The sequence below is a fragment of the Larus michahellis genome, chromosome 6 (genome assembly GCF_964199755.1).
Source record: "Larus michahellis chromosome 6, bLarMic1.1, whole genome shotgun sequence".
NCBI classification, from domain to species: Eukaryota; Metazoa; Chordata; class Aves; order Charadriiformes; family Laridae; genus Larus; species Larus michahellis.
In genome coordinates this window covers 43,451,588-43,464,172 of record NC_133901.1, presented here as the reverse complement: position 1 = coordinate 43,464,172, position 12,585 = coordinate 43,451,588, and the positions used below count along the sequence as shown (strand labels likewise).

At 51.6% G+C, this 12,585-nt stretch overlaps 1 protein-coding gene across 1 annotated transcript; it reads left to right on the top strand.

The window, feature by feature from the left end:
• The first annotated feature begins 8,042 nt into the window (after positions 1-8,042).
• On the top strand, positions 8,043-10,193 carry SLC18A3 (solute carrier family 18 member A3). The gene has a single exon (XM_074592332.1). The coding sequence runs from the start codon at positions 8,043-8,045 to the stop codon at positions 9,633-9,635; it is 1,593 nt and encodes a 530-aa protein (XP_074448433.1). The 3' UTR covers positions 9,636-10,193.
• Positions 10,194-12,585: the final 2,392 nt, after the last annotated feature.

Below are 12,585 nucleotides of genomic sequence, written 5' to 3'. Positions count from 1 at the left end.
CATACATCCAGTTTTGGTCATGCAATGCACAGAAGACATAATGTTCAGATACTATGGAGATAGTTGAAAAAACAGCGTTCTCAATAGTACCAATCAAAATCTGAAAACTCTTTAGGAAAAAATAGGACACCCTGCAGGTCCAAGGTACTTTTCATTCTATTGCTGTGTTCAAAATTAAATCAGTTAGATACATTCAGTAAGAATGAAATTCCTCTGCAAGTAACACCATCTTACTGCAAGTCAAAGAAAACTTGCCTCCTAACTTTGTGCTTCTAGAAAACACACAAAACACCAAAACAAAACACCAAACCAAAACAAAAAAGCCCCTCACCAACTCCCACACATCCACTTTGCCAAACTGCTAAAAAAACCTAAAGTTCTGATTATGACTCTAAGCTACATAACCAGACGCTGTTTGGGATTATGAGGACATCACCAGTCCCATCACATTTTGACAGCAAATCCCATGCATTTTCCCACTAGCAAGACGGCTCAGAGCAGGAGCTCTCTCAGCTGATTCTCCCAGGTGCTGCTCCTGCTACCCAGCCAGTCCTACCTGGGTTAGCAAACAAACTTCATCTCCTCAGGTCTGCAAATCCTCCAGAGATCTTTCAGTACAATTTCTAAATGCAAAGTTACTGGATGTACTGAAAAATCTCAGCACTTCTAAAGAAAATTATTCTACTTACGGCCTGCTCTTCTCAGATTCAAGGTGGGGAGTGGAGGAACTTATATAAAAATTTATTTAAAATTGCAGAAATGATCTCTTGAACTGAGTCGCAGACCCTTTAAACACAGCAGAGGGGAAGCTGATTTGGACATAACCAAGAAAAGAGAAGAGAAGAGCAAATACGACAAAGCCTGAAAGTGACAAAATTGATGGCAGCGGGAGAGGCTTTGGAGAGGAGAAACATTCACACAGTCAGAGCAGGGACACACTTCCAGAACTAAGTAACAATGATAAACCTGCTATTTCACAGTTTTCTTACCTCATCTGACGACTTCTGCTGCCAGGCCACAGTCAGCAATGCCTCTCCATCAGTGCTGTGCAGCCTAGAGCCTGCTAGCAGCATCCGTGAAGCCCCCGAGCGGGGGCCAAGACCACTCTGGGCAGGCAGCAGGATACATCCCCATGGCACCAGCCACGCCAGCACTGCCTACCGCTCCACTGACCAGCCCAGCTCTCACGCAGCAAGGGTCTCCAGAAGCATCGACCCCAAGAAAGGTTTCCTAAAGCCCTGCGTAGGCATAGACATGCTGAGGATGAGACACCAGGAAGGAGAGGGGAAATTGGCACTAACTCCACACGCTTCCAGCCCAGGCAGAGAGGCAACGGGAGGTGCACAGCCCACAAAAGCCAGTCAGTGCAGTCCAGGTTTCTAATGTCAGGTATCTTATATTTACAGCAAGTTCTTTGAGAACAACCTTCATGCTGAGAGCAACTCACAACACTTTCAAACAAAATAAGTGAGACAACTGTAAAAGTACCTTCAGATGACTGATGAACAAAGACCCAAAACCCCTATCTAATGTATTATTAATTATGGATTATTATTCAGCTCTATTCAGAGATACCAAAGGCTGCTTTGATAGATCTAAAAGCACCAGCAGGAGCCACTGCCCTTTATACCTTACTAAGAAGGGCACCCAGCTGACAAGGGCCACGTGGACCATATGCTGCTCTGAAGCAGCACTGACAACAGAGATCTCAGCAGATACTCCAAGTGACAAAAAGCACTGTAAAATCACTACCTTCACTCTTCTGTCTTTACTCTCGATCTATCCCACGCCCTCACTCCAAGAGCAGCTTCAAACCAGCACTGGTTTGTCCCAGCCCAAAATTGGCCTCATCTGCAGCCTGAGTCCATCATCCCTAGCAGGATAAGACCCAACCTAATACCATTCTGAGGAACCAGCCCTGATACACACCTAATCTCCTTTCCTAAATTTGTGTGGATACTAATACTACACACCTGCAAGTACCTACAAGGTGGCTTGAGTCTCCATTGATTTTATCTGTGCTGCAAAAATGAGCATTTCTCCCCTTGTTCTCAAGGGTTTTCAATACTTTGAAATGACACAGCCATTCAAAATGTTACAGCAAAGGAAGAAAGCTACGGAAATGTAACTTCTTATGAGCAAAAGAGTGGGATGAGAAGAGATGTGCAAGACCAGTGACAGATTCTGCTACAGCCACACCTAAAATGCCTATAAAGTATGTACATGAGTAAATATCTAAGGCACTGAATAATTATCTATCTATTCTGATTTTCTTAAGTCACATGGGAAAGTAGGATGCGCTACAACATCATGCTGGTTTTTTTCCAGACACTAACGCCTATTTCATATTTCACTCAGAGTTGTCTCCTTTGCAATAATTTTGTAGAAAAGCATTACAAAATTGCCAGATGCCAGAGCTTTTCTTGACAGTGAAATTTCACTTATATAGTATGAAGATACAGGCTGACTATTTTAAGTGAAATCCTGTCACTGGGATATGTCACATACAATATATACTGCAAATACATTTTTAATTCTTTGCCAAGAGATTTTTCTCCCCATTTAAGTAAAACATTCATATTCAATTCATTCTGCTTGGGACAATGTTGATCACTTTACAGATTACCAAACCAAAATATCTGACAGGCTATTTGAAATATCCTTCTTCTGTTGCCAGCACTAGAAGAATGCCCAGCATGATGGAAACCTACATTTAAACTGTCAGCAAATCAGATTGCCAATCTGATACCGGTTTTAAAGCCACAGAAACTATTTGTGAGTGTGTGGAAGATGTCTTTCCTGCGGTCTTAGTTCTGAGAGACCGTTAAGCAACGAAGAGCTAATGAGGAATTTGATCTGCATTACAGCAAAGCCTAAAAAGGTGAACCGACATGAGTGGCTAGTGGAGAAGTGCATTAAGAATCAGTAGCATCAAAACATTTCTTCAGTTCCTGCTCCCTGCAAAATTGGATGAGAAATGAGTGCATGCATGAACTTGAGGGGTTTTGGAGCAAGGATAGATTCCGTATGTTTACAATTGAAAAGCTGAAAAACAGGTAATTTGAGAAAAAAGCAATATTTTCATGATTCATTGGAGAACACTTTGATAGGCTTCCTCAAAAGAGCAACGAAAGACGTAATAGGACAAAAATGATGCTGAAGCAGTCATTGGGAGGAGCAGGATCTTCCCAGATCTTATAGCTGCTTCTTGCATCTCAAAGATGGATACCATTTGTAGTCCCCATCTAGTCTGAGACTGACAGCAAACGTTTCAAGGAGATAAAGAAGAGACAAGGGTGGTCTAAGGTGGCACACACAGTAGACATAGGCATAACGGGAAGTAAACAGGAGAAGAAATTCCAAACTGAACATTAGGAGACTACTCAAGCTGTGAATTTTATTGAACAGCTAATTATTCTCCAAGAGGGGAAGTAGAAACTCCATTTGTTCAGCCATTTAGAAGTAGAGACGTGAGTTTATTGTAGAGAATACCCTATACTTTCAGAGTTGGAAGACAGGCTATAATTTAATAGCTCTTTTTTAACTCTAACTGCACAACTGTCTATTACAACTAACAAGAACATCAACTATTGCTAGAGCTACCATAAGCTTAGACACAAACCCTTGAATTACTTTCTCTCTTCTATCTATTTTCCTGTCTCTCTCTAAACATTATTGCCAAAGAGTGAAGCAGCATGAAGTACGGGTGCAACACTAAAAAAAACCAAAAAACCAAACAAGCAGATCATTTACCATTCCTCAAATAAAAAAATAAAAAGGTATGACAACCATTTTTAAAGAGCAGTTTTCCTTATTGAACACAGCTTTTACAGAAATAGACAGGCACACTTTCATGTACAGTCCCCACCCCTCATCACACCTGTATCACACATGAAGCTTTGACAGAGAATTACAACAGACACGGTCTCCCCAGAAGGTTGTGCCTGGTGGCTACTCACGCTAACACCAAAAGCCCCATTGGCTGAAGGCGCTAAGGCTTGTCCAGCCAGTACTGCCAACCAGCCCTGCCCAGTGGGATCCCGAAGCAGGACCAAGCCCTGCCTGCCTTCCCTCCGATCCCAGTGCCACCACATGACGCCACCAGCCATGGAGATTTGCCAGCCCTTGCCAGGATTCCCTCTTTCCTCTGCTCTCCAAAGCTCCTGTGTGTGCCTTTCTGTGCTTCTGCCTGCACCCATGTGTCTGTCTGCCTTGGGAACAAAGATTTTAGTGCCCAGCTAAGGGCAGGAAGCTCAACTACCACTGACATACAGGAATATGTTAATGGCTAAAGCAAAATAGCCAATGTTTTCTCAATAATTCCACTCACGGCAATAATTAATTCTTCTCTGCTTGACAGCCCCACTATTTTGTGCACAAAAATGCTTTTGAAATTAAGTTGTTGAAAATGGACTTTACCTTCTGTTTCCTCCCTTTTCCTCCACCACACTTCTAAAAATTATAGCATACTTCTCAAACTAGGTGAGCCTCTCCTATTTAGCAGGATTAGATTATCAGGTCTTTTAATCAGAAATTAAAAATAGAAAAGAAACATGCAATTAGTTTGGCACCAAGTGCTAAAAAGTATTGCCATATCCTTAAGAGGACAAGCTCTCTATTGCAGACATTAAGTACTTGGACTATTAAGAAAATTAATAATTTGCAGACATGAGGAACTCTAACTCTCTGACTCATTGTGTTTGGACTCCTCATAGCAAAAAGTTTTTCTCCTGTGGAAGAAAGATGCCTAAGGATGCACGATTAACTTAAATCCATTCCTGACAGCAGAGTGCATCACAGCAGTTGTTGCTTCTCTCTCTCCCTCTGTAAAATCACCCTGATCCAGTGTCAAAAACAACTGTCATTCCCAAGAGCAAGGACTATCAATTCAGTAGGTAGCAGGACAAGCAAGCACAGATTGTACACAAGTAATTTTTTCTGTTTAACTACTCAGATTTATTTTATGTTTGGAGAGAAACCTTTCTCATTTTTCCAAAATTCCCAAGGTTGGTAGATCTTTCTTTCTAAACTAAAGCAACAGTTAGAAGTGTGACCAACTGGTCTTACTAACCCCCACTTTCTGCTCATGTTTAACTTGAAGTGATACCATGATCAGACATGTAGGTTTACATGCTCGTATGTGTGTTATGTATTTTCTGTTGTTTCTGAAATCTTAAAGATTCTAAATGTAATTTCCCTTCCTGGGCTTTTTTTTGGACTCAAGAATAAATTCTCCTCTATGGGAAAACAGTCATCATGAGCTGTATTTTCCTGCATCTACAGCATCTAGAACAAAGAAAGTGGTAAGAAGTCCTGGTGCAGTCAACTCTGTTCTTTATACAGACCTAAAATCTTCTCCATCTCCTTGACATTAACAGTGGTTTTCCAAAACTGCATGTTCTGCACTGAAGGACAAATGAAGTACATCACCTCATCTGCATTCCTCCTCTCAAAGCAAATAAGCATCATTTCCTCTGGGTTTGGGATAAAAGTATAAGATTTTAAAAGTTGTCTCATCTCACCCTGAAGTTCCTTCCCAAATATAATTGAGTTTCTAAGCCAAACACCAGGGAGACTTTTTTTTTACTTTAATTTACTGTGGGTCCATCAACTTTGACCACACTTGAAGGTACGTTTTCTCCCCATTAGTTCTGTCTAGTCAAAGAAGCTCACGTAGCGATGACGCATCTCTTGCAGATAAGGGTATCTGCTGATTTGATTTACTAAGAAGGCTAAATTTATTATGCAACATTTTACAAGTATAATTCTGCTTTCCCTTGATGGTAATAAATTCGATATTAGCTCCCCTGAGACAAGAGAACCAGTTCCTTTATTATTCAGACATGACCCCCAGAGCCAGATTCCATTTTAGAGACGGGAAATGGCCATATCTCTGATTAAAAGGGAAACTTTAATCAAATAAAGTGCCTCATCAAGTAAGAGCCAAGATTCCAATACTCCTGACTGAAGCACAGCAATGATCCAAAGTCATATCTGCCCCCAACCCATTACCGCTTACTGCAAACGTGATATCCATCCCAAACAGGAGGTGCATCGTTTCCTTATCATCCTGGGAGCTGATCCTCCTGTGCCCACAGTCCCTCGCAGAAGCATATTTTCAGCCTGCTACCCCAGGGTCTGTTTGAGGAAACAGAGGATGGGCATTGTGAAACCAGAGGAGGATGGGCTTTGCAGTGTTTGGGGATTTTTTTCCCAACTAAATCCATCTCGCAGGTGACAAGTAGCCTGAACCATGCAGCCAAGTGCAGCAGCCATGGCCTTCAGCTCAGTACCCTTCCAATAGTACTCTTCTATTCTCTCAGACACTTTCCTTCTACAGTCTGAAAAGATCTTTTGAAGCATTTAGGATACTAGCTTATTTAGAGTCCCAGGTCAACAGCTTTGTCCCTGTTGTCAGTAGTGTATTTCTGCAGTTTTACAGTGGGGTAGTAGGTGAATAACAAATAATGGTAACAATGAAAATACGGATGTCTAGGGGTTTTGTTATTTTAAGCGTGCTTTAAGACTCCACTTCTGTGTAAGCACAATCGGATCTGTATGCCACTCCATGCAGCGTTCTATCTTAAAGTCTTTCTGTCCATCCGGACAGTTTTCTTGCAACAGAGCAAGATACAGAAACTGACAGATAAATCATCTCCCTTTCAGCCACAGAAGCCCAGCTACGCAAGCAAATGAAGGCGCCCAAACTCCACATCTACTCAGGAACTGCTCAGCTGAGAGATCCAGTTATTTCATACAGCCTTCTGCAGAGATCCTCCTTGGATCAGCCCTCATCTCATTTCTGCTACAGGAGTAATGACATCTACCTTCTGCTTTATGCCAGGAGTATCCAAAGCCTCTGCACCCAGTGAGGGCCCTTGCTCCGCAGAGTTTCCAGCTGCAGCAAAATGCGGGAAGTAGATAATACCACTGCACTTGAAGATTATTTCCCTGCTCTTTGTCTGACTGCTACACAGACATGCACGCATGTAGGAAGATGGTTACTGTATCGCTCTCTGCTTTCCAAAGTGGCTTCAGTGGCCTCTGAGGTGGGAGCGCTGTCCCCGGGGGTATAAAACACCCCCCGACGAAGGGCAGGGCTCAGCCCCGTTCCCGGTTAGCCCGATCTCCCCCAGCCGCCCCCGCGCCTTGCCCTGGACCGGCCACGCCGTCGGGGGGGCGTCCCGGACAGCGGAGCTGTGCCGGCTGTCCCGGCGAGCTGCTCGGGTTAGCCGGGCTGCGCCGCGGAGGCACAGGGCAGCCGGGGAGCAGATGACGGTTCCTTGCGGCCCCGGCGTGGGGGCATTGGGGGCTTTTGGTGCTCGCACCGCGCAGGGACCGAGGCGGTAATCGCCGACCCCTGCAGGCGAGCCGGGCTCCGGACCGCCCCTCCGGGGTCAACGGCGGCGCAGGGCCGCGAGGACACGGGAGCGCTGCCGGCAACACCGGCGGGCGCACGTCGGACCGGGCCCGCTACCCCCGCGCCGTTCACGCCCAGAGGGAAACGACGGAGTGAGCGGTCCGAGGGGGCTGCCAGGGGAGCCGGGGCCGCTACCAGCGCCGCCCATGGGTCCGCGGGCAGCCGCGCCGTCGGGGCGGCGAGAACTGCTGGCGGGCCCCCGCCTCGGGGGTGGGGCCGCCGCCCCCCCCAGGCACACCCCCGGGCCGAGCAGGGACAGGCGGCAGCCCCGCGCCACAGCCCCCTTACTGCAGCCGGGCAGACCTGTCGCCGCCGGCGCGGTACAGCGGAGCGGAGCGGGGCGGGGCGCGGAGGGCGGGCGGGCGGGCGGCGGGGCCGGGCCGGGCGGGCTGCGGGGGGGCGCGGGGCCGGCGCGGTGGCGGGGGCGGGTGGGGTTTCCGTGCGCGGCGCTTATTAGTGTGGTGATGGAGGGCCGGCCCCTCGGAGCCGCCTGGCAGTGGCGGCGCGGGCTGGCGGCGGCCGCCGGGAGGTGAGCGGCGGCTCGGGCGGCGGCGGCGGCGGGGCCGCCCCCGCCGTGCCCCATGCGGGCGGCGGCGGCGGGGCGGCGGCGGCGCTGAGGACGATGTCGGAGGCGGAGGGCGCGGGTCGGGCGCGGGCCGCCGTGGCGCGGCTCTCGGAGGCGGTGGGCGAGCGGCGGCGGCGGCTGGGCACCGCCATGGGGGAGGCGCGGCGGCAGCGGCGGCTGCTGCTGCTGGTGGTGTGCGTGGCGCTCCTGCTGGACAACATGCTCTACATGGTCATCGTGCCCATCATCCCCGACTACATCGCGGCCATGCGCGGCGGGGGGAGCGCCGCCGGCCCGTCCGCGCCCGCGGGGGGCAACGAGAGCGGCAGCGGCGGCGGCAACCGGAGTCTCCTGCCGGCGCGGTACCCGCCGGCGGCGGGGGGCAATGAGGACGTGCAGATCGGGGTGCTGTTCGCCTCCAAGGCTATACTGCAGCTGCTGGTGAACCCGCTCAGCGGCACTCTCATCGACCGCGTGGGCTACGAGGTGCCGCTGCTGGCCGGGCTAGCCGTCATGTTCCTCTCCACCTCCACCTTCGCCTTCGCCGAGAACTACGCGACGCTCTTCGCTGCGCGCAGCCTGCAGGGGCTGGGCTCGGCCTTCGCCGACACGGCCGGCATCGCCCTCATCGCCGACCGCTACGCCGAGGAGCCGGCGCGGAGCCGCGCCCTGGGCACGGCGCTGGCCTGCATCTCCTTCGGCAGCCTGGCCGCCCCCCCCTTCGGCGGCGTCCTCTACGAGTTCGCCGGCAAGAGGGTGCCCTTCCTGGTGCTGGCCTGCGTCTGCCTCCTCGACGGGCTGCTGCTGCTGGCCCTGGCGCCTCCCTGCGCCACCGGGGCGCGGGCCAACATGCCCGTCGGCACCCCCATTCACCGCCTCATGATCGACCCTTACATCGCCGTGGTGGCGGGGGCCCTGGCCACCTGCAACATCCCCCTGGCCTTCCTGGAGCCCACCATCGCCAACTGGATGAAGGACTCCATGGGGGCCAGCGAGTGGGAGGTGGGCCTCACCTGGCTCCCCGCCTTCTTCCCCCACGTGCTGGGTGTCTACGTCACCGTCCGGCTGGCTGCCGCGTACCCCCACCTCCAGTGGTTTTATGGGGCCCTGGGCATGGCCATCATTGGCGCCAGCTCCTGCCTGGTACCAGCCTGCAGGAATTTTGGGCAAGTCATCATTCCCCTCTGCGGCATCTGCTTTGGCATCGCCCTGGTGGACACGGCCCTGCTGCCCACCCTGGCCTTCCTGGTGGACGTGCGCCACGTCTCTGTCTATGGCAGTGTCTATGCCATTGCAGACATCTCCTACTCTGTGGCGTATGCCCTGGGGCCCATCGTGGCCGGCCAGATTGTGCACACCATGGGCTTCGCACAGCTCAACCTGGGCATGGGGCTCGCCAATGTGCTTTATGCCCCTGTCCTCCTCTTCCTCAAAAACGTCTGCCAAATGAAACCCTCTCACTCGGAGAGGAACATCCTCCTTGAAGAAGGACCTAAGGGACTCTATGACACCATCAAAATGGAGGAGTGCAAAGGCATGGGGAAAAGCCTCCGGCCAGTGGGTGAGATGGAGGAGAACAGCATGGACTCCTACCGCAGAGACCTGACAGGGGTGTCCGAGGAGGACTCATCAGACTATGAGTACAGTTAGGTTCCCCCACACATCCCAGCCCCAGGAGCAAGGAGGGGCATGTGGGAGAAATGAAAAGGGGGGGGATGAAAGTGTTATTGCATTATGTTTCTGTACCAACGTGCAATATATACAGTTTAACCTTTGTCATGATGTAATGGCTTTCTTCTTCTAGACTTATTTTTAATCAGTATTTCCTTCAGCATTCTGTCAAGGTGGAGGTGGGAAATAGAGGGGACAATCCTAAAGAAAGTTATCTGAATAATCATTGGCATAAATCTGGGTGGGATCCTTCCAAAAAAAAGCGCCAGCAACAAAACAAAACAAAAAACCCAACAGCCTCACAGGTGGGGTATAATTGTGCAAAGTTTTCTCAAGCTGAAACTATGTGTGACATACTGTATATCTCTGTAAAAAATAAAAGCAAAAAAGTCTGTGTAAAATTTTGAATGGCATATTCAGGGACTTAGTAAATCTTGTGTACATATACTTAGATTTTCAGTTGGTTTCATATATTTAAGAAGAGCAACAACTATTACAACGTCTTACTCTTCCTTGGGAATAAATTGAAGTATTGTACTTTTTTTTCTCTCTCTTGTGCTGCTCTCTGGTAAGTGCAATATGCTGTATTATGTTGAAGTCCAAACTACAAGAATAATACGATCTGAATAAATGGAATTGAAGGGGATCGATTGTCTTTGTTTCATTGTTGAGGGCTGCTTGAGGGAGGGAAGATAGTTGTGCTCAGTGTAACCCCTACGGTAACAATTCCTTGTAACAGAAACCTCATCGGTTACCAAAATTGCCCAGGAGAAAAGCCCGGTACAAAATGTTCTCATTCATTCTTTAAAACATATGTTAACGGGTCCAAGCAAACAACATCGCACTGCAAACATGCTATCGATCGCCTAAAACCAACTCCTTGTATTCTCACGCGAATTTAATTTTAATTCTCACAATCGTTAATTTCAATTTCCGATTATTCCAAAAATTACACTACCAGCAGTTAGAGACACAACACTGGTAAAAGCCTTTCTTGGTGCTGAATGCTGCCCCAATTGCAATGTGCCCACCTCAGGGTAGCCGACAGGGATTAAACAAAACAAAAGATAGGTGAAGTGTTTCATTCAAAGCTTTGCAAAAAGTGGAAACCTTCGATCCAACCACAATAGAACCAGGGTGCATATTTTGCACTGTAAATTTATCTTGATATAAAATAAAATCGTTTGTTTAAATTCCTAGCTCATTAGGAAACAAAATAAATGACTTATCATCTCAAGAGGGGGGAAAAAATACATAAACGGACACAGCAACTATTGAAGAGCTCCCACCCCTCCCTGGAGAGCTGGGCGCCGCGAAGGAGCCGCGGAGAAACCGCTCCTCGGTTCCGCCGAGCTGCGCGGGAGGCGCGGCCCCTCCGCGCTGCAGCTCCCGTCGGGGCAGCCGAGTCGCTGCTCAGGATGCGCACATATCACGACAGCACTGCGGCGGTGCTTCGGCACGGCGGGTTTGGCGAAAGAGCGATTGGCACCTCAGTAGGAGCTGAGCCCCGCTTCCCTAAATCGCAGCCGCCCTCCTTGCGGTAAGTGGCACCGGCGACGCCTCCGCTGGTCAGCCTCCCCGGGGCCGCCGCCGCTCTCGCCCCGGCACAGCCCGCTGCCGGCCCCAGGGCAGCTCCCGCAGCGCCCGGGCCCCTGCCGGCACCGCCGCCGGCACCGCCGCCGGCACCGCCGCCGCCCCCGGCCGCCGTGCCGGCAGCGCCGCCCGCCCCCTTGGCCACGGAGCTTTCAGCAGCTGCAGGATGCCCCGCCGCGACACTGCTCGACACTGGTGACAACCCCCGTGGTAAAGCGGGTCACCGAAAGCTGTAACCCTCACGGGCTCCCCTTGCCGCCGCCGCCGGGGAGCCTCTCGTCTGACCCCGACAGCGGTACGGGTGTGGGTGATCCCGGCTCTGCCCGGCACCTCCCGCCCGCCCTCCCGGGACACAGCCGTCATGGGGCGAGCCGGCGCCGGTGCGACGGCGCGGCACAGCCTGCAGACGGGGCCAGACAAGCGCGGCGGCCCGCGCGCGGAAGGAGGGCGGTGGCGCCTGTTGCGCGCAGCGGGCGGGGCAGGCAGGGCCGGGCCCGGCCGGGCCGGGCGGGGAGGAGCCAGGCAGCGGCGGGGACGAGCCGCGCTCCGCACGCCCCCGCCCAGAGGGGACCTGGCCGCTGAGGAGGCGGTGGTACCTTGGACAGAGCCGTCGCGACGCGCGGAGCCCGCCCAGCAGCCGCTGCGGAGCGCCCCGACGAGCAGGTATGGGCGAGCGGGCTGCGCGCCCCGACGGCGCGGCTACAAGTGCCGGGGAGGGAAAACAGCGGGCCCGGGAGCGGGGGCGGCGGGTTCCGCGGAACCGAGCCGGACGGGCTCCCCTCGCCAAACTCCGCGGCGCTGGCGGCACCCACCCACGGATCAGCGGCTCGGGAGGGAAGGGGCTCCGCCGGGGCTGGGGCGCGCCGGCAGCCTCCGGCGGAGCGAGAGCGCTCCGCGACGGACCCCGCCGCTGCGGCGGCCCGCAGGGAGCTTACGGGAGGCGACAGGGCGGCTCCCGGCTCCGCTCCTAACGTCAACGGCCATAGCAGAGCACACTTCACACATCTGTTCCTGATAATGCATACATTGCTCTTAACTTTAAGCATAGATTCCTGAGAGCTTTAAGCTTATCTTTCTTATCTTCTTGATAACACTAAGAGTGAGGATGAATAGATGGGGGCTGAGTGTGATGCCCTAGCGACGTTATATACCACAAGCTGCTTCCTGAGTCCGCAGTGTATGGAGAACTGGAGTATAAGCACAGGGGCTTATTTCCATCCTCTGCTATGTGCTAACGGAGAGATCAGTGCCTTTTTTTGTGGATTTGAGCTGATGCTTTGAGCTGTGGGGAACGCCACCCGGCTCCCCAGCCTGCCGTGACTTGCAGCCACCCTGC